Source organism: Agelaius phoeniceus, chromosome 7 (genome assembly GCF_051311805.1).
Source record: "Agelaius phoeniceus isolate bAgePho1 chromosome 7, bAgePho1.hap1, whole genome shotgun sequence".
Classification (NCBI taxonomy): domain Eukaryota; kingdom Metazoa; phylum Chordata; class Aves; order Passeriformes; family Icteridae; genus Agelaius; species Agelaius phoeniceus.
Window position 1 is genome coordinate 33725035 of NC_135271.1, and position 23511 is coordinate 33748545.

At 35.1% G+C, this 23511-nt stretch overlaps 1 protein-coding gene across 5 annotated transcripts in view; it reads left to right on the top strand.

The window, feature by feature from the left end:
• Nucleotides 1–23511, top strand: part of KCNH7 (potassium voltage-gated channel subfamily H member 7) — a 205654-nt gene that overhangs the window by 127342 nt on the left and 54801 nt on the right. For 2 of the 5 annotated variants that reach the window (XM_077181497.1, XM_077181501.1), the window contains exons 4-7: nt 12134–12562; nt 15601–15621; nt 16137–16160; nt 19264–19478. In XM_077181497.1, coding sequence (XP_077037612.1) covers nt 12134–12562; nt 15601–15621; nt 16137–16160; nt 19264–19478 — 689 coding nt within the window. The remainder of the gene's footprint in view (nt 1–12133; nt 12563–15600; nt 15622–16136; nt 16161–19263; nt 19479–23511) is intronic. The other 3 variants (XM_077181499.1, XM_077181498.1, XM_077181500.1) reach the window with 3 other exon arrangements.

Below are 23511 nucleotides of genomic sequence, written 5' to 3' on the forward strand. Positions count from 1 at the left end.
GTGGATGGTTGTTGATCCCTGTATGGGTCATTCACCTAAGAGTGATACTTCCATTTCAGAACATTCTGTGATTCTGTAAAATCTAATGCAATGTAATAAGAAAGCATTTCATGCTGTGAAGGAAAGAGGGATTTTAATCTGTTAAAGGTCTGAGAACCCTCTGAAAAAATTAAGACCTATGGAAGACAAGTAGCATTTTTTAGGTTTAGTTCAATGACAGCATTTAGCTCTGGATAGGCAAAAATTTAAAAATTTATCAGCTGAATACTGACGGATATTTCCAACAGTGTTTGTAAGCTCTCTAGTACAAGGAACCTGTCTTTTGTTATGTGCCAGGATGATGGCTAACACAGTTAGGTTCTGATTCAGCACTGGGCTTGGCAGATGATGATAATAATAGATTAAAAAGAAAACGTATATTGCAGGAGTTTGATGAGCACATTTGAGTATAAATAGAATCCTTTCTCATCTGGTGCTCGAGAGTTCCTATCTTGTATGCAGCAAATGTCTGAATAGGCAGGAATGTGAAAAGTGAAGATAGTGGCTTCACAATAGCAGTGTAAAAGTTCTTTCAGTTGGTCCTTTCCTTCCTCTTATATTTGCTGGCAAGAATTTATCACCAGTTCTCACTGGCAGCTGGAACAGTTTTTGCATACCCAAATAGTGAAATTTCAGAAGATCCTAGCATGCACTTCCTCTGTAAAAAAATCACAGCCAACTGATTTTTCACTCTTTTCTGTTTTTTTGTTTTTGTAGTTTGCAGCAATTCAATTTTCCAGTGTATGCCAGCTCCCTAGCAAAACTAAGGAAGCCTTTGTTCATGTATAATTCTTCTCTTTTTTGAGGAAAAAAGGGTATAGCCCAAAACTTTTGCCACATCTTTTCTTTTAAACTTCTAATCAAACTTAATTTAGTACTACCCCTGTTCCATCTTTGCATTCAGAGACATGCAGAAATTTCCTCTGTTCTTACTTACCCCACAACTGGATTACATCCTCTTGTCCAGTAAGAATATATTTGTACAACGTGCAATTAAAGAGAAACTTGGAGAAACTGATTTCTGCTAGAGATGCCCATTCATCATTCAATCTTTCTAAGCTTTGTCTCATTTCCATACTTGAGAATTAATAAGTAGAAGAAGAATAATTACTTCAATTATTTTCTAATAAGTTTGCTTGGCTTTTGTGTTGCCTTTTCTTAGATTATGTAAACATTTTAGAATTCCAGAAATTAACATCTATACCAAAAGATAAAAGCATTTAATAACTTTACTCCACTTCATGTAGAACACTTGAAGACATAAATACCTGCTTTGTAAATGAAGCAATATTTGTGTAGTGCATTGAAGTGTTAAGACTGATAGTTTTGAGCTACATAAGCCCTAAAAATGGATTTTACTCATCTCTAACTGTTCTTATGGACTGTTCTCTCTTACACCTTCTAAGACACTAACAGTTTCTTGATTGTCACTATAATGATAAAAAATTATTCCCAAAAATGTAGTTCATAAATTTTCATTAATCTACCCGCTTGCAAAGCTGTACAAAATTTTGAACTCCAACTGAAATAATGAATAAATAATGTATATTTAGCAAGATACTTGTGGTAAAAGAGAACTCCTTTCTGTGAGATTCACTGTAAAAATGAGCACAGAGCTTTGAGTAGATTTTTTACAATGAACTAAATTAAGAAGAGATGTGATTTTAAACCACCTTTGCAAAAAATTTCTTTGAACACTAGCAAATTGTAATTTAAATTTATCAGCTAGTAACAGTTGTTAACCAAAATAATATATGAATTCCCATTCCGTGTGTGGTACAAACTTCATTAAAATCCTTATTATAAAGTGTTAAGCTATAACTTCTGGGTGTAAATATGTCTTTTATATGAATGATTGAGGAAAGGGACCCTTAGTGTCCAATTTTATTCCCAAATCTCTCAAACATTCCACTGTGGCATGTCCATCCACTCCATTATTTTATGAGGAGTTTTTACAGCAATTTACAGAAGTAGTGGCATAAATTACTATTTGCTCATAGCACCTGATTCTATTCCTCAAAGCTGTGAAATACTTCTTGTCTGTAAAACACTTCTTGTCTGTAAAACTAATGACTACAAGATATCAAAATCAACCATGACATACACTGAACTCAGAAAATCAACAGCCAGCTCAAACTGAAGAAATCCATAGTTTGAGGATCCTGAATTCAATATGAAGAATGTTGCTATAATTTTCTACTCAAAAGAGACCATTTGTGGGATTGCAATGAGAAAAACCTTTCAGAAATTAATTCTGGGTTGTCTTCATTTTCTGCTCCACCTAGAGCATTCTACCTTTTTACTGACCTATAATGCTTTTTCTAACATTTAATCCAGTCCTGTCTAGATCACAACTTCTATTAATCAGTAGGATAAAACAGCTAGTCAGATGAGGTAACTTTATCACAAGTTTTATTCTTTTAATTTCAAAACAGTTTGACTAGCTAGAAGTACTAATTTATAAGCTAAATATTGGTTCCCAAACACCATGTTAATTACCTCATGGGAGAAAGTCCTAAAAGTTATTTGATTAAACACGTAATTGCATTCTGCCAAAGAGAGATGTTTCAGGATTGTCTTATCATTTTATCATTTCAAAATCTGTAAGCCTAATAAAGACACTCCAGAATAATTCCTTGGATTTCTTTCTGTGAAGGAAATGAGAGGATCTGTTATGCATCCAATAAATGGAAAATAACCTTTTTTGGATAAGGTTCAAATAAAATGAAGAGGCTAATAATATTCTTAAAACAGCCAAAACTATAATCAGAAAACCTTTGAAACGACTTCTTCAAGGTGCTTACTCTTCTGCAAGTTTTCCTTTTTCCTGGCCCTAGCCATGGAATTACATCTGAGAAGTAGAGAACACTCTATACACTGATGTAAACAAAAACAATTGCAATTTAAATTTTCCTACTAGTAAAAGAGCTAGCTTAAAAACACAGTATTTACTTTCCTCTGTGCAGAGCACTTTGCTATATAAGTAAATACTGCAGTTTAGTGAAAGGCAAGCATATACTTTTAGTCCTAGAAATATTAGGACTGCCATGTTGTCATGAAATACTGCATACCGCTTGATGCATGCAATTTTGCCTTGTAGAATATGGCATGTATAAGTAAGAGTAAGCCTCTGACTTTGCCCAAAATGTAATGAGAAATTTGTCCAGGATCTTATTTTAGCTGCACCACTGGAAACAAATTCATATTCAGTGAGGGCTAGTCAAGAAAAATTGTGTTCAGGAGGACAAAGGTTTCTATTTAGCCAACCAGCAACATGATTCTGAAAACCCCAGTGCCAATTATGTGTATTTGTCTCCAAGGTAAGTTACAGTAAATATTAGGCAAACTGAAACAGTGTTGAACTCCTAGCAAAGGAATATGGCCAAATGCCAATCACAGTAAAAGACAGAAGAACCTCTGCTATTATCACCTTCAATGCTCCACAAATGCCTAACTGCCTAAATTAATAGAACAGCCACTGAGATAAATGATTTTTCTTAGTCTTCTTTTGCAGAGAATTATGAGTGGGGTAGCTCTACTTCTGTTTCCTCATGATGGCTGCTATTGGGGCTCAGCTCAGTAAGGAAGCCTCCCTGGATTCCATGTACTGTAATTAGCTGTTTAAAATACAGCCTCACCCAGCTACAATCACAGAGATGTTTTGCCATGTCTTGTACAAACATTCAGTAAAAAAAAATAATCTCTGCTTAAAGAGATTGAAAATGAGAGAGTGACACAGCTTTCAGTAGCTTTCAGTGGAGGCAACTTATGCATACCACACAGGTCTTCCAATGATATATTTTTATTAATTTTTAACAGGTCTCCTATCCAGCTGTTCCTTTCAGGACATTTAAAACAGGGGGGTTCTGTGAGGTAATTTAAAGGCTAAGATAATGATTTTCTGAAGTCATCCCACATTATAATACATACCCTCAGGAAAGTATAAAGGTAGTGAGTTTTACTTCATTCTCTGATGGAAGAAAGAGACACGTCTCTATTATTCATAATAAGAATTAGCACAGAGAACTTAACACATCTGTGCGCTTGCCAAATTGAATTATAGTTTTTGATCTTGAAGAGGAAAAATCAGAACTATCAACGTATCTCAAGCTTAGACAAAAATGACTGTACTAGAAAGCAGGAAAATTTCCAAAGGATTTGAGAAGATTTTAGATGGATGTTTACAAGAAATATGTTTTTTTATTTATAGCCTTCAACCTGAAAAGCCTTGCTTTAGAATAAGCAAACAAAGTAGATCCGTAGATAAAAATAAGGGAGTTTACCTCCACCATGTCTTACTTCTCAAGCATAGAATCCTATCATTATTACTTGATTGTTTTAAGCATCCAGGCAAGTTGGGCACTTCAAAAACCTGAGAGGAACTGGCAAGGACCCATAGTCTGAAGAGTTCTTGCCATGAAGAGCTGAAATAAGTGAGGCCTATCAGGAAAATTAAACTCAGCTCATATTCTGAACAAGTGTCAGTGAATAAAGTCTATTCTTCTGATGAAAAATATGAATTCTTCAACTTTCAGTAAGTTTCATCCAAATAAAATTGTCATTGTCAAGCAAAAAATTTACCATTAATTAGAAGCTCCATTTCATGAGAAACAGCATATTAGTACACCTACTTTAGTTTTCTGTCTGGAACCTTAGCCAACTTCAAAACTTGGTATAATTGGAAACATATATTGATTTAGTAATTATTAAATATTTCTTAATTGAATACTTCTTAAATTTTCTAAATAAAAAGCCAATGGACTTTCAGAACAATTATTTTGCATATTACATATATTGTCTTTGAATTTAAGCTACCTGAATTTGCTTCTAAAATATGTGGAAATTTGATATTCTGCCTTCTTTTCTTAATAGTCTAGTTTTTTTATGAATCTGTTTCAAGCAAAAGCTTTTTGTAAATTTAGTTTAATTGTATTTCAGATGGTAACAACCTTTCAAGTGGCTCTTCTTCAGGTAAATCTATCTTCTAAAGTTCTGTCTACAAAAGTCCTTTTATTGCTTTGTTCTGGCTATATTATTTCAAGATCTCATTACACTTTATATATTTCTAGAAGAGTGCAAGTCATAATATGGCTCTTGCTCTCACTGTCTGAATATTTATTTCTGCAAAAATATAGATATAAAAGGTAAACTATTAAATTTAGTATAATTATATGACATATAAAACCCAAATTTAATGATACTTCTCATCCTATTATTACTGAAAGTTGCAGTATGCAGAGCATAAAAAACTTCAATCAATATATGAGACAAAACACATTGCAGAAATGGATAGTGGTTTATGAATTCAGTGTTAAAACATAGAAAACGTCTTCAGGCTTCCTGTCTCAGAGAAAAGCAATATTTTTTATCCTATGAATCCTGGCAGCCAAGGTGATGAAGGGCTGAGAACTTCTTGAGAGCCTGGTTTAATAGACAGAATAAATTCTTTTTCCCTGCTGCCAAAAAAACCACCATAGTCATACCAAGAGAGCTAAATATTGTGCTAGGTAATAAATAATTTAGATATAATATTTTCTGTGATGCCTGCTCTTTTATTTCATTGCAGTTATTTACTTCTTTTTTTCTTTCATACTTCTAATCATATTTAAGAAATAAAAATGCAAGAAGTAAAATCTCTTTCTGAGAGGACAAAAAATTATTTTTTCATACAGCTTTTTTACAAAAGCACTTCAATTCCTGTAAGTTAATGAATAAGATAAAGTAAAATGACATTTCTATCGACAAGTGGAAGAAAAACATGTTAATGTACCAATTGGTATTAACATTCAAGGATATCAAGATTATGACTTTTGAGGGACACCCCTGTTTACATTGTTCTGACTAAATTCACTCATCAACCACACACAGGGCAGCCTCACAAGCAGTCAGAGGCTTCATTCCCTTCCTTTCATATTCTGACAGATTCCTATGTGCAGATATCAAAGTAAAATCTTTCTCACTTACAAGAGAACATAAAGATTGCTGGTTTCTTATACTGGTAGAAGACACATGCAACCTTAAATTTTACAGAAAACTAAAAGAAGTGCCAAAGTTAAAGGAGACCACACCAGAGGATAAAAAATATAAGGGTATTCAGTGTCTGAGAATTATGAGTTCTAGCTTCTAATGTTAATAATAGCATATGCCTTGTTTTTCCCTTCTGAAAATAAATTATTTAATGAGCAGAGCAAGAAAATTATCCACTTAAGTATGCTTCAGTACATTTTGGGCAAAAGAACTGAAAAAAAATCATAATTGTCTCTTTCTGTAATTCTTTGTCCCAAGGCCTGCTGTGCCCAGACAGAAAATAAGGCATTATCACATGAGTTGCTAGATGGTATTTCCAAGCCTTTGAGCAGCAATTCAATACCTATCTGTGACATATTTCTGATAACCTAATTCCTGGAATTCTGTGACATTCATTTATGAGAAAATATTTCAGCGAAGGTCTGACTTGTGCTACTATTGTGAAAGTAATTTTGCTTTTTCTTTGGGAAGGTTTCAGAATAAAAGTATTATGGAATTAGCCCATGCTCTGGAGGACAATCTGTAATAATTGGCCTATCTTACCTGCCCCTGTGAAGGAAATCTGTTTATGATAGGTTGATCATTGCGGATATGTATGTTCTATTCTTTAATCTTAGATATTGAAAAAGCAACATATGTTTCATATTATAGCCAGACCAGTCATTCAATATTGTAAAACTATCCAAGACCTGATTTTCTTCAACACTCTAGCACAGACAACAGGTTGTACAGAAACATGAGCAGCTCACTTTTGTTCATCTCTCAGCTCAGGAGAAGTGGCATATCACATCAGAAAACAGTTCTGACAGTTTCTACACCTCACATAGACAACCTTCTGTAAACTCTTTGTATATTTGAGCTCATTTGATTTGATTTTGGAAAGTCTAAATCTAGAGAATGTTGAGACAAATACACTAAATCTAGCTGCCAGCTAGACCAGTCAATATTTTTCCTTTTGCTTTCACATTCTGGGGTTTGGATAACTGCTTTGCATCAGCATGAAAATAACAATACTACTAGTGGTGCTACAAAAGCTGAGCAATTCTTTGAGGAGCCATCACAATTTTTCAGCAGCCATCTCTTAGGATTACCCTTCTTCAGTGCTTGGGATAGTATTGCAGGAATCCCATTGACATGGGCTAAACAAACCTTGGGACATAACACAGCATCTACCACTACCCAGAGACCACTAAAGAAATTACAGAGAAGGTAAAACTCTCTCTGTTGCAGGCATTTCTCTGACTTAAACACTGTGTCTTGTAAGTAAATATACATTTTCATCACTAGAAATTTGGGGAATACCTTCATTATATCAAGGCAACGATCGGGCCAAATATAATTTCCCTTTCTTTTTATGAAATAGTTTCACAGAACAGACACAAGAATCACTAGCCATGCAAGTGTATTGGCTTACGAAAGAAATCCTTGTTCAGATATTTTTGCTGGAATCGTCTTGTATTGATGGGGCAGAAAATTTGCAATCATGATTGTAGCTGTTGATAAGGTCTTTTGGGAATTAATTTTCATTTTTCCTTTTTTTTTCTGACACAAAATTCCATATGGTTGTATTCAGTGTCTAAGAATAACAATTTTCTATTAATGTTAGCACTTCTTATTGCAATACATATGGAAAAACAAGGATATTAACTTTTCTTATCAAGATAGGATTTTTCCCTGCATTTTTTCCCTAAAATCATTAATCTAAACATTTTCTTTCCATGAACACTAAGTCTTCTCTTTTGATCTCCCAAAATATGAGACAGAATTAAAAAAGGATTCCCAAACACAAAAAAACTTGATTTGCATTTGAGACTTTGGACACAATTCTATCTGCAAAGAGTTTAGAAGAGTCCTATACCATCTACAGTGATATTTTTGGACTGAGTTCTACTATTCAGAAACTTTAACAGCTGAGATGGCACAGAGAATAAGTGCAACCAGCAGATTAACTCATTTGCAAATAACTTATTCAGTAAAGTGAGGTGTAAAGGAGGAGGTGGAATGTACACCTGGAATTGTGATTCAGACTCAACTGTTTTCCTCAACTGATCTTAGGAAGACACAATCATACAAATCTCTGACTCAGCATTAAGAAGAATTTGGCAATCTAGTCTTTAATAAACATAAGGATTTTAATGTAATATTATCTCTGAATTCATAGTAAATAGCCAGTTGCATCTGAAACGTGTTTGAGAATTGTAACCCAAGATTCATCTGCTCTGACATCGTGCTTAGACAAAGCAGGGGCTGTCGATTACAAAACAAAAGATTTCACCCCATAGGCAGGAGGCCAGGAAAGCTTCCACTGGCACTTTTATTTTATACTGGGACAGCAGGCCTGAGGCCTGAATGAATTTTGCTTCGTGACAAATTGTGTTATTACACTTCCTTGCTCAGCTCAGATCAGTAAACTACACAAATTCTGAATGGGCCCTCTGATATCTTTAGCTACAGGAGAGAGATGAATGTTCAACACACCATGTAGCTCATTACCTGCTCACTGAATAATAGCAATACTCCTTCTCTTAGGAATACTCAAATTAAAAAGCAGGAAATAGGGTTTGAGACTATTTATTACAGTATATAGAAGAAAAGCAAAAAGCTGCTCATCTAAGTTTTCTATTTTATGCCCAAAATTCTTAACAAGAAGCAAAACTCTCACTGAGTATTCTTTCCAGCTGAACTGCAGTTAGACAGCTAAATCAGTAATGCAGTATAACGTGGTCATATTAACGTGGTGAGGCAGAAAAGACCATCTGCAGCACCATGAATATGACTAAAATAGAGTGCCAACAAAAAGCCCTGAATAGTGTCTAATGCCAGAAATCCTTATGAATGGTGTTTTTAAGAATTTCAGCGTAATTGATAAAAAAGAGAATTATAGTATTTTTTTTCACTTTGGATGCAATAAGCTTTCAAAATTTATTTATAAGCACCTTTACAGCTCAATTCTACGTGGATTAAAAAAATATATTTTTTTAACATTCTTCACTAATTTTAAATGCGAGCAGTTGTAGTGTTCAAGCTTGCTTAGTAAGTTAGAAGACATCTACACACTCCCAAGATTCACGCTGGTGAATATCACTGTGTAGACTGAAAATTGGCACTTTTAACTGCTGTTTTAAAGAAGCATGACTCTGGTTTATGTAACAGAGATTTCTGTCTATTTTACTGTTGTGTGTATATGCTTGGAGTGATAAATTAAATGCTAAATATTTGGAATTCAACAAACTTTTTCAAAAATTGTCAAGGACAAAAAAGTACTATCATTACATGGATTTATATTTTAAAGTAGGGAAAAAGGTGGAAATAAATCACCAGATTTCTAAACACTTGGATATTATCAATAGACTCACAGGTTTTTTATTTTAGAGTACATTTTCAATTACTTTGATAAAAAGGGTTCTAACAATGAGGTGAAAAGGTAAAAAAATTATTCAGACTATTACATGAGATTCAAAGACTTATCCAAGGATGCTGAGTGGCCTAGTGATAAAATAACAAAAGCAATTTTTTTGCAGACACAATATTAGAGACTAAATTATCTATTACCAAACTTCAAAAAAAATTCTCAGCTGTTGCAAAAATATCTTAAATTAGCACAGTTAGAAAAATAATTCAAAAATGCAATTAAATATTGGTAATTGTAAGGAAGTGAACTAAGGTCAAAACAAAAAGCCATTCTTTCACTGCATTGATCCTAAGTCTGGGAGTAGCTCAGTAGTGTAATCCATTGTCAAAAAGGATTACATCAGAAATAAAAAGTAACTGAGAAGAGTGAGAAGTATGTTCAGAGGTACACAATACAGTTACACAGGTGTTCTTCAGCCTGCAGAACAGGTATACAGAGAGCAATTCAGCAGATGCATGAAAAGCTGTAAATATATTAAGACTATATTGAGACTATAAAAAGGGAATAATTATTAGCTGGTTTCTACAGGAACTAGAACCCTCCCAAATGTCACTATAGGACATGAAAGAACACAAGCTCACACCGCTGTTCTCAAGGTGATGAAAAAAGGGCAGTTTATTTTATGACTTCAACATTTATAGTTTTCCAAAAGTGACAGCGGATTGGAGGGTGACAGTGCCACCTCTCCAGTGACACTGGTCCAACCAACAGTCTATCAACTTTCTCCTCCTTCATAAAGGAATGCGAAACAATAAGTCATTTACAGAAAGTGTGTGAGAAAGTTCATGTTGTTCATAAATGACAACATCAGAAGGCTTAGAAAATCTTAAAAAACCAGGATGACACCCAAAGGCATCAAATGTATAGCAAGTAAGGGGAAGTATTTTTCACAAACATATGCTAAAATTATGGAGTTTTATTGTATAGAATGCTTTGCAGATCAAACTAAAACCATTTTTTAAAAACACTGAGACAAATTCATAGAAGAAAGGTACACCAAACATTCAGTTTGTGGTTTGAGCAAACAACCTCTAGCTCAGGAATTTTCTGAAATTCAGATAGCTAGAAACTGAGTAAATTTATTGAGAGAAATAACACAATGTAGTGACTCTAAATTTTTTTCTTCATGTATCCACCACTGGAAAGTATCAAGGTCCAACAGTGTGCTAGATGGACCTTTGGTGTCATCTAGTACAGCAGCTTTAGGTCTTAGATAGGTTTTGCTGAGCAGGGTACTCTCACCTTCATTCATTTAGAATTCAAAATACAATTCCATATTCAATACTAAATATATAGGACATCCATTTTAAAACATTAAATGATTAAGCTGGGTCATCTATTTTTCTCCAATTACTGTCTGCCATAGGCATAAAAGAAAGACTATTTCAAAACATGTCAGTATCAAATGATAGATTACATTGGTAAATATTAATAAATGTTAGGTAGCTACAAATTCTGGCAATTTAAACTGACTGAAAAAAAATCTTATCCCAAACTGAACTTCTTATCCCAGAAAGAGAGAATAAGAATATACTTAGAAATTTTCTCCAAGAAATCATTTCACTATTGATTCACTGTTGAAAACATTTATGTAGCAAAGCAATGAGATACAAAAGTTATTAAATAAGTCAAACTGTTTATACAATCATACCTGATCACTTCAAATTTTTAATTATTTTATTTTGTTAAACTTTCTTTAGCATTGTTTTTTCTAAACTGTTTAATATGCTTTCTGTACATCTGAAGTCCCCATGCCTCCATCTGTGAGTTGTATTACACCAAACCTAACAATATTTGTTATTTAGGTTTGGTTTTTTAGAAGGGTATTCTGTAAATTCTGCAATTCTTCCACTATAGTTTCTTTCTATACACCATGTTATACTCTTCCTCTCAGCTACTGACATTTCTTACCATTACACAAAGTATTAATTTTCCACACACTCAGAATAGTCTCCCCTGCCATTCAATACATCAAACCTAACTCAGCCCATCGCATGCAAATGTAAGCAATAATTGCATTGTATTGGTGCAACTGATGCTTGAAAGCTGTGTCACTCTTTGCTTTGCTCCTTTACTTTTCATTTTAAACTTGTTAAAACTGTTTCACCTAATCATCAGATGTAATTATTGGAGAGGATTGTAGCAAAACTGATATACAGCTTATTTCTCTATCCTAAGAAATTAGCCTTGGTATCTTCCTGTTTAACCTGTAGCAAATAAATGCATATATCAGCAGTACATTTATAAGCACACGAAGTTCCACTAGTATTAGAATCCACAAATATCTATTTCAGGATAACAACTACCAAGCAAAGTGTTAGATATATTCTGGCAGTCTGTTATAGATACATAGATTTTTAATTTAGAAAGGATCGTCTGAACCTCATAGCTTTTAAAATAGGCTGTAGAATTAATGCTGCTATTCCCATTCTAAGCTCAAAAACTTAGGTCTAACTTAATTATGAAATCTTTTAACATCCCAACTCTAACAAACTTGGAGTTATATTGTATTTGTATATTTCCACATTTCATTACTAATCATTTTAATTTATTAGGAATAGCTACTATCATTCATTGTAAGTGACAAAAAGTTGATTTTAATGACCAGACGCTAATGGGTAACATTTTCTTCTGTTTCTGTGTATTTACATATAGGCAGACTTTTTGGGTTCCGGCTACCAGGATTGAGACTTCTGACCTACAGAAAGCAGTCCTTACCCCAGGAAGACCCCGATGCAGTCATAATCGATTCATCCAAGCACAGCGACGACTCAGTGGCAATGAAGCACTTTAAATCACCTACGAAAGAAAGCTGTAGTCCCTCAGAAGTGGATGATACAAAAGCACTGATTCAACACAGTAAATGTTCACCTTTGGTTAATATATCTGGACCTCTTGACCACTCATCACCTAAGCAGCAATGGGACAGACTTTACCCTGACATGATACAGACAAGCAATCCACTAACCCATTCCAGATCAAAGGAAAGTATTTGTAGTATACGGAGAGCCTCTTCAGTACATGACATAGAAGGCTTTAATGTCCATCCCAAGAACATTTTTAGGGACCGTCACGCAAGTGAAGGTATGGTAGAAAGTCAATCACTATTCTCTGATGTACTAAAAAAGGATTCTTTTCAATATTTCATAGTAATAGTCATCACTTTGTAAACAAAGCTAAATATAATGACTCAATGGTGCATTGAAAATATTAAGGGCCCAAATATGCCAGGCTTATGTACACTAAATATTGTTTTCCATTTTCAAGGAGACTAATGGTATCATGGTGTTGATCTTCTCTATAGGGATATAGCAAATATTGGGGCCAGCATTCCTAAAGCTAATATTGGGGTTTGGGGGGAAAAAAATCAGGTGATCAAATTATAATTGCATGTACTGTTCTCTCCTATACTTACAGATATTAGATTGTCTTTGATTGTATGAAATCCTACTTCAGAGACTGATAAGTTTATTTCTCTTAAATCTGTAATGTGCAGATTTTACATTGACTGATCCAACACTGAGACATGCTTTTTCTCTCATGCTGAAGAAAACATCTTCAGCAACTCCATGCTTTGTGTAATGAATAGTGAAATACTTAGTGAAATTGTGAAATGCTCAGTGTAAACTTCATTTAAGTGTGATTTTCTCCTTGTGCTATTATATTAATTTTTCATTGTAGTAGTCCCCAAATGGCCATTCTTCATCCAGTTATACATCTATGAAAATGTGTAAAAATCAGTTTGAATATTAAATATCTTTGATTACAGTGGTTGAAAGCTAATGCATAAATTACCACATAATTTTAATACTTGGAAAATGAAGGAGCAAAAATTTCTATCTCCATTTTATGGAAACACTTTTTTCAAATGTTAAGTACTAATGAAAATGATTTCTACTATGAGGAGTCAATAATCCAATTGAACTAATAAGGCCTCTCCTGCAATGTGATCATTTAGAGTGTAAATCGACAAAACACTCTCACTCTGTTTCCACTGTGCATAAACTACAAAATAGTAGAGAACCAGGCCCTAATTTATGTCATACATAGTCATTCTAGAAAAATTCAGCAGAAGAGAGGATGGCTCTCAGAAAGGCATTAGGATTAGTAACCATCCTTGATGCCATCTGCTTACAATCATGTTAGAATTGGACACCTTAAAGATGTTTAAATTTATCCAGCAAGTCCTAATTGCCTAACTCAACGGTGAGCCATAAAACCCTCTTATTGCTATAAAATTATTCATGCAAGTTAGGCAACCAAGATTCAGCTTAAATCATCTGCTCCAAGCTTGCAGTTTCTGAGCAGGGAGAATGCAAAACCCTAAATACAACAAGTAAAAGTAAACTACAGTCCCAAAGGGCTCAACTCTTACCAAAGGAAACATACGGTTAACATATTTTCCCATTCCATTTTTATTTTGAGTTTTCCTAAATCATTCAAAAACTACTACTCTATCTGAAAATGCAAGTCAGGATTCAAATTTTTCCTACCCTTTCCAGTTCAAAAAATATTAATTGAATCAGTAAAGCAGAATTCTGAAAGAAGAGAATAACATTACTTAGCTTAATACTAACTAGGGTAATTTACTTGCAGGCAAATTTTAAGATAATGCAATTGAGAATATAAATTATTTCATGTGTTAAATTAATTTATGCAGCCTTGTTGTCTATCACTTTAAAATTATCTTCACTGTGCCCATTATATGCCAAAAGATATTACAGTAAAAATGACAGCTTAGCATTTTAAATTCATTTGAGTGTACTGGATCAAATTCCATTATCAATTTGCCTATATGACAGCAAAAGCAACAGGGCAGGAACTGTGTCCTACACTCACCATCCAAAATGCAGCCAAGCCAGCCTCATCTGAAACACCAGCAATCCAGATTCTGCAGTCAGGTACAAGTTCAGAAATGTTATTGTCTTCAGAAAGTGGACTCAGCAAGATCACTGCAGCCTTCTGAAACAGCAGCAGGCTTTAGAGCCCAGCTTAGCCTAATCTCCAGTACTGCTACAGATGCCTGGCCCAGGAAGGCACTGGGCTGGGAGGAACTAAACCCCCTTCCCCTGATGTGCCGTGCTCGGGAAGCTGAGGAGAAGCCAGTGAGGGCGCAGTTCTGGCAAGGCCCAGCGCCATGTCCGATGCCCCCGTGCAGGCCACGGCCTCTGTCCAGAGCAAGGCTGACCACTCTCCACAGGCTGCTGTGGCACAGCCTCAGCCTCAGAGGTGGTCTGTCAGCCCAGGCAGAGGAGGTGAATGTCTGTGTGAGCCCAAAGCACATCTGAGAGCTGGTAACCTGGGCACAGCGGGTACCCGCACCGGGAGGAAGGCTCCACTCCCTGCCACACCCGCCTCACACCCTCAGAGCCGCAGGACACAACACAAGGGGATGGTGCCTTGTGGATCACATTATTATCACATGAACCAGCGTGGCATCTACCTCTGCACCTGTGTGGCTTCTTTAAAATAGTGATAGCAGCAATAATAATGTTTTCCCTGAAAAGGTTTCATCTCATGAGAGGATTCAGGGCCAGGTGAGCCTGTCAGGATAGAAAGCTTAGCCTTGTGGAAAGGCACCTAAGAGCTGAAGAAAGGTTTAAGGTGCGTCTTTCTCCAGCACTTGCTCAGAAGGGCATGGCTTAGGCTGCTGCCATGGTAAAACGTTTCCTCACATGAGTATAGGCAGGCATGGGGGGGGCCTGGGGGTCTGTGCTGGGCCTCCTGTCCAGCCCCCCATGCCAGGCAGCTACTTCTGCCTCAGCTTCTCTCAATTATGTGGGACTAATTATTTCTTCTTGGCACTTTTGCCAAGAAATAATTTTTTCCTGCAGCCCACTGCCAGACTTGTGGAGAAAGAATTTTATCATGTTTCTATTAAGGCAAGTTAGATAAAGCCAGTCCTACTGCCTGATGATCTACTCCTGACACTTTTATACATTATCTCAATCGTTGGAGTGATTTCACCTTCACTGAAAGGCTTCATAATACAGTCAAGGAGGTGCAACAATATTTCAATTCAAACCATGCACACATTGAAGCCGTATTTTCTGCTTTTTCTGATGTAGATTTTAGTTGTCTTTTTTTGTCTTTTTCTCCACTTTTATTATGCTGAAAACCAGACAATGGTCGCAATGTCAAAGGTAAAGTATACATCTAGACTGTACCTTCGAGTGTTTCAATCAGCCACACTTTTTGGCATGTTACTTTGCCTGCTGTATGAAATGTTCAAATGCAACACTCTCATGTGACCTCTCTAGCACTAGGTCTATTACATAAATTATATTTGTTAAACACATAGTTACTCATGTAACTCCTGTCTCAAAACACTAACTACAAATCACTGGAAAAAGTGAATGCATACTTAAACAGCCTTTCAATTTCATTATCTGCTAATTTAAAAAAAGAAAGGGAGGGAGGTAGAACATATCTTAGTTACTTAACTCAGTGCTGTTGTCCTTAAGCAGTCAAAACTTCTGTTGAAGCTACCAGGAGCTTTACCTGTAAAAGGATGTGTGATTGTATGAGGACATTAGCAAATGATCCATAGTTACATGGTCCTTAGTTTTCGGTTAACTCTCTCAAAATTAAATAACTGATAATCAGGACCCTTGTGGAAGTATCTTCACTTATTCCTCTTTTGTCTCTTTAAAACTAGTTTCACGTTCCTGGATGGCAGGGGGTATGGTTTCAAGCTTCCTGTAGCATCAAAATGTGCATGCATGAACTTCATTGCCAATTTCATGTTTAAATAATATTTAGTGCAATTTAAAAACTGTTTCTTTTCACCAGCATTGAGCTATATGTTTTAGAAGCAATTTGAACATAATCTGTGAATTACTTCCTCAGTTTCTGAAGATCACTTACTAAAGTGTTCAGTTTAATTGCTGTATTTGTATTTGTGGGAAAACTGGTTTGTGACTTCATGCATGATGCAAAAAGTGTGTGTACCTGGTAAAATCTCTCCAAACTGCATGCAGTGCATGACATAGGTTCTGTAAAATAATTTGTGGACTACAAAATCATTGCATTTGCTTCATGTGTATGTTGGCAAAATCTTAGGGAAAAAAAATGCAGTTTCTGTGCTGTGCAATAATTTTTATAAATGTATTTACTGCTGGTGAAAGATGATTAATTGGCAGCTCAGGAGAGTGAAATTATTTCTCAATGCATTGTGCAAGTCTGTTGGGATCCACATTGTGTAAGCAAGGACAGTGAAATCCTACCATCAAAATGGGGAGCTCAAACTTAAGCTGATTCTCCTTTTTAGGCTAGGCAGAAGCAACTTATTCTCCCTGCTTATTCAGTTCTCCACCTGTCTGTTGAAACTGTCAATCAGGGTGCCTATTAGTATCAATTGTGATTGTGATTTGTTATGGCCCCCTTTTCCTGTGCCCTGCTATGACAGTATAGCAATGGTCCACTGGCTGTCAAGTACCAGCTCAATTTCTGCCAGCCTGGGCTGTACTTAAGCTAATACTGTCTTTCAATCAATTACCATTGCCAATGAGGTGCATTATACCTTTCACCACTTTCTAAAGCAAAAGAAGGTGGGGGAAAAGAAACAAGGTTCTATTCTCTTGTGCAATGAGCTTAAGCCTAATATCATGCTCTAGGGCATGAGTATTAGGTAGCAAAAGAGAGAGTAATCCCCTTTGGAATGGAAGCAACAAAAGATGTAAATCCCAGAAACCAAAACTTCAATCCAATTTAAGTATCTACAAAGTTACTAATAAAACAAAATCTTACCTACTATCTAATCACAGATTTGCCTAAGCTATTTTAGTTTCCTCTTACCTTTGAATTCCTAAGGTATAAAGAATCTTCTTAATCTGACAAACTGATTCAAGGTTTTAACTTGAAATCCTGCTTACATCTAAACTGATTCAATACTCAGAAACTATTGCTCAAACTAACAGGGAAGCAAAACAGGGCTGGAAAACTGCAGTCTGACCACATGTCCATTAGCACACACCAGCCAGATTAGTCACTTCACTGATTAGTGAGGAGATTGTGTGCTCTGATATACTTTGAGCACTAATTTTTAGTAGACTCATATAGATGATGTGATAGATTCAGGTCCCACCTGGGCAAAAAGGCATTTAAATATAGTACCACAATCCCTTGGTGGTGCCCTCAGTAGCAGCTTTTTTACCATTCCTTGCAGGTGAAAGGTGATGCTTTCTTCCCTTTTCCTGTGAATCTGTTCCACAAAAATTATACTAGGAGAAAAAGAAGGACTGCTTTGCAGTTTATTGGTTAGAGAAGTCAGGCACAAACTCTTTTTTGTACCCAAAATTTTAGTCTAGAGCATCATGTCCTCCCTTGTCATTCTAAATTACTTTCTGCACAGTGGCAAAATTTGAAATGGATTAATAGAGATTTTCTATCTGTGTTCCAGATTAGCATGCAATTATTATGAGTTTAGGAGAAAGAAAACATGTATAGATCCTTATAAGCTTCAAAAGAAAATGAAATGTCTTCTTCTTCAACAAGCATTTGAAGCCAGGTGTGATGGAAAATCAGCCCTCACTTAAAGAATTTTGAAAAAAAAGAAAAATTCAACACAGCATAAAGCATTTCCCCACAGCCATCCCCAAGTAGCTGGTTGCTTTGAATTTCATTCATTCTCACATTGCGAATAAAATCAACTCTTCCACTGTTGACTTTGCAATTTACCCCACAGGCCTAATCCAATCTATTGACTGTCCCTGAATCAACATACACATTCTTGTTTTCCTCTCAGGAAGACAAAAGAAAACCTCAAAAAGAAGAAAAAGAGAAAAGCATCACACTGTTGCCTTTAATAGAATTAAGGCAACCTTAAATAAGGTTCTCATGCAGATCTAATACCCTTCAATCTCACACTTTATGTACATTACTACCAACTGCAAGACCTGGATTTTTTTTTCTTAAATACCTAAGAGGATTTAGTTCTCACTGTCTAAACATCTTTTTAGTACTTTTTCCAATATTATTCATTGCAAGGAAAAGCAACTTTTCTTGCTTTTGTCTTCCCAATGACCTTATGATGACAGTACAAAACAAGTATTCTGATCATTTATATTTCTTTCTTGTTCAAACAACTCTGTCTGTAATGAAAAGAATAATTATAAAGAATGTGTACCTCATGAAGTATGTAATTTCTATATATATTTTAATGATACACTAAAATAGTATAAGAAGGTTATATATAATCTGTTGATATTCTACCTATAGTTATATAGGTTATATAGGTATATACAGCATCCCTATAGTTTCCAATATTTTGTTAGTAATGACAATTGAAGAAAGATATTTTGAGAGTCTACTCAATTTTCCAGTTTCTTTGAACTATCATGTGAGCATGAACAAGGTAGAGATGTGATAATAGAGCCTTTGCTAATTCCAGGCACTCTTACATAATCATGTGCCCTATTTCCGCTCTCATAAACAAATGAGCATATAGTCTTTATATTCAGCCAGAACTATAATAAGAGCTCACCAGAATTCCCAGTAAAATGAAAACAAGTAAGGATAGATGCATTATGCAATTTGGAATCCATCAACTTTCTAAAAAATATTGAGGGTTATATGTAAAGCAAATGTCATATTCATAGCCAATATTAGATTTCAATCTAATTAACAAAAGAGTTATTTTTAAAATGTAAATAATTTTTATTATTAACAACTAGTGTACAGAAAAATAGTTTTTAATCACCCTTTTAACATATTCCACCTAAATATTAATGATAATTTATTTCCCTTAATTTCCCAGATACTAAATATGTGTTCTGATTTTTCAGGGCCTTTTAATCATATCAAGTCAAGTCTGTTGGGATCCACATCAGATTCGAATCTCAATAAATACAGTACAATCAACAAAATTCCTCAGCTCACACTGAACTTTTCAGATATCAAAAGTGAAAAAAAATCTTCATCTCCTCCTTCTTCAGAGAAAGCAATTATTGCACCTAAGGTGAAAGACCGAACGCACAATGTAACAGAGAAAGTTACACAGGTAAGGTAATACATGTTATTTTAGCTCATTTTCTTTTTTTTTTCCAGAGTATTCAATAGATTCTTACTCTTTTAATGAGTGGCTTGGCTATCTCCAGAATAATTTGAAGGCTTTAAAACATTATGTAATTTATCTTCCATTCAGTTGTTTATGAGGTAGTCTACAACATCAGATGATACTGCTAACAAACAAAACTCTTCTGCTCCCTATTTTTTAATGGAAAAGAAATCTAGTATGCACCACGTGTCCCAAATAAGACCATTTATTTCAGTGATTCCTGTCATTCATAAATGTTAGTTTCATTCTTCATAATTTTTTCTCAGCATTATGAATTGCTGATTAGTGTAGGGTACAACATGATAACAAATGGTAGATGATTGTGCCACTGTATCATAATTATATCTCATAATTTCTGTTCAAGTTCTTTGGCTTTTCATAATGCTCTTTCTTATGGGTATCTTTTTCCATATCTGTGCTTCCATAAGGCTGTCAAAATGAAAAGCACATACCTTTGGACTGGATGTACAATATATCTTGTGAACAAGGCATATAATTGAAACAAACCTTAAAATAATTTTAAATAGCTGTTTCTTCACTCAAAACAGATGCAGTGCCCTCCGAAGTCAAAAGAACTTTTCAGCTAATTTCAATATTATTTCATTTGTGTTACAATCTTATATGGAGAGTGACTGGAACAGGCTAGGAATGTGGAACATACTGAAAAAAATACTAAGAGATGACAGTATCCCAAACATTTATAAGGTTAGTAAGCAGAGGGTTGGCCCTTAAATGCCTAGACAGACTGAAAGAGATAAAAAGCGTTTTGCAGTAGAATGCAGCTAGATATTCCATAAGGAAGATCTTGCCAAGAGTATATTTGGGCTTAGAATCATAGAATAATAGAATTTTAGACCAGCATGTCCAACCATTAACCCAGCATGGACAAGTCCACGACTAAATCATGTCCCCAAGTGCTGACCAGACTGCAGTTTCTCTACATTGGTGCTTTGCCAGACAGGGTCCACATTCCTACTCCCTTTGACAGATATAAAAAGGGATGTATTGTACACCCTCCTAAAGAAATAGAGATAAAAGTTCTATCATTTCTATTTTGAGATCAGTTAGTGCCTAAAAAGTAATTGGATTTTTATCTTTCATATATTTTGTCTTTAATAGCTAGCTTGAATCTGCAACCATTGCCCTTTCTTCTGTGGTCAGTTTTGAAAGATATAATCTCTTCTGGATCCATTTTGATATGTTTTAAATTATTCATTAGTAGTTATATATAGAAATCTTTTCATAGATAATACAGGAAAAAGTCAAGTTACATAAAAAAGACTAATTTTTATAAGTTATATAAGCATGAAATAAGGTGGGTTTTTTTAGGGGTGTTTTTTCTTTGTTTTTTGGGTTTTGTGGTTTTTGGTTTTTGGTTTTTGATTTCTGACTGGCTAATTAGTGCCAGGGTGCTGAGCTTCTACATACTACTGATGCTGCTGAGGGTGGAAGGGAGGGCAGAAGGTTTTTTTTAAATCTATGTTTATTCTCCAAATAATTTAGATTTTATAAAAAATCCAATGGAAATGGCATGGATCAGCTAATCTTTCAATGAAAATTGATACCTACCAAATTCAAAATTAAATTTGAAATGCTCTATAAAATCTTTACACTTCAAAAAAGCCTTCCAATTTAATTTGACATTGGTTTATGTCCTTTTCTAGCACAATCTCAACCACTGTGCAGAGCACAATTTGCATACCAAACTTTGATGCCATATCATTCATTATAATTGGAAATAGTTCCCTGCAGCTGCTGCTTTTTCTGTTATTACATTCACTTATCAATATTTTTAGTTGCTGCTGCATCCTAAATGCTAGAATTACGTACAGGTAGAAGCTCTTAGGAGGTATAAATAAATGTAGGTCTATAGTATTACCGTGGTCAAGGATCTAGTTAACTAGAGATTCATTAATTAGATTAGAAATAGACATTTAGAAGATTTAAGTGGCTAGTTTTAGTCCTGTTTATGTTTCTATTCCCAGTGATTTTAATATATTTTGTTAGAGTCAGCTCTTTGAAGCTTCTGCTTCATGTCTGAATATAAATTTATTTGTAAATCTGTTCTTGGGCCATAGATCCATCAGGAATCTATCTGCAGAACAGTGCAAAAGTGGGCTTGGAAGATTTGAGCAGAGTGTTGAGAATATAATATGGTGGAAATGTTAAATGAGGTAGTAAAAATATGCTCATGCTGGCACAGTCTAAGGAAATCTGTCAAACAGCATCAAAATACACAGAGGGCAATATGACCTATTTAATCTATGGGGCAGTATCAGTAAAAGAGCAAATGAGTATAAAACAGCCATGGTAAGTTTAAAGGTCACCCTTAATCAGAGTTGTGACATTCTGAAACAGTCTTCTAATGAAAGTTAGGGCAGCAATTCTAAGTGTTGCTAGAAAGACCCTGAGGATGTAGTGAAGGGGTACAGAAGATGCTGTATTTTCTGGGATTGCAGGACTTGATGACATGAAAGGTCACATATTGTACCATTCAAATATACATCCATCCATCTCTCCCTTTGTAGTCCTTATTTTCTATCTTTCTCCCTTTCCTCAGTTTTGCTGAGAAATGCAATCCTGGTGTTAAAATCTGACAATTCTACTACTGTAGCTCCTCATGGTGCAACACAAAATATATCAGTGAGCTTTTGTGTTGGATCAGGCAGCCTGGATTCTCTCTCATTCTCTCTCAACAGTAATAAATCAAGTATCAGCATCACAGGATGCAACAAGTTCTTTCCAAAGACAACAGCTGTATAACTTCTTTAATATCCACAAGCTGGAGATGTAATTTGGGTCTTTAAGAGAGTGAAAAGGTAAGGATGGCACATAGTCACCTTCAGGGGGAAGAGGAAGAATAATGAATAAAGTAAATAAAAAAGTCGTTGGCCAATGTGTTTAGAAGAAGTGTTGCACTTTGAGAAAACATTTAAAGAGGAGTAAGATACTTTAGTAGAAAGATTTTAGTGGAATAAGTTAGAAATAGAAAGTAGAATAAAGTTTAGAAAATTATTTTAGAAGAAGGAGGAGATGCACTGGGACAGTAGTTTATACCTTGAGAGAAAAACCTAGGTTATGCATTCTATGGCAAGAAACCTTCCAATACTGATTTTCACTTAACAGGAGGGTTCAGGACATTATGTGGAGATGAAAATTGCCTTAAGATATAGCTTGCAGTGAAGTGCTGCACATGTGATGGTCCTGAATAAGTAGATTCCTGATTGCTTTGCCTGGATTTTCACCTGGGGCTTCACTGATCATAACTCCTTGTGTAATGCCAAGAAGCATAACATCCTCTGAACACTTTCTGCATAACTGACTTTTAGTCAGAGAATTAGTCCAGGTGTAGCTGCCAGATAACCCTGATTGATAAATTGGCATTGTTATATCCTAGTGCAGATATTTGTGACTAAATTATATTTACATTTCCATTCCACTTAAGAAAAAATTGTTTTTTAAAATGTTTTTCCTTATAATTTCTGGAGGTGTTAATGTCACTCTCTTCTAGAAGAATCTCAACTTACTTTTTTCCATTATTTCTTTTTTACAGTCTGTTCAGGAGGACAGTGCAATTTCTGCACTCTTTTGTACTGACAGGTTCAGTTGGGGTCCTGACACTGATGGTTAGAAAGAGACAAGTCTTCCTAGAGGCACAAAAGTAGACTTTTATTAAAGAAAGCAGTAGGTCAAAAGTCTGACATCTGTCCCTTAACATTTTTTATGAATTCATAAAGGGGACTTCTGGCCTTAAAATTTCAAGGTACAAAGACACAACAGGAACTGATTTTATCTTTTGCTTAAATACTGATTTATTTTAAAGCTTTTTAGACATCCAGTTTCCACTGATGTACAGCTGCAAAGTTGTGAACTCCATTGTAAACAGACTCATGAAGACTAGAATAGTCAGTGTCTGTGCTTTATTTTTAAAGAAAAGAGAGAATTCCTGAATTCCCATATCTTAATACTGTCTACA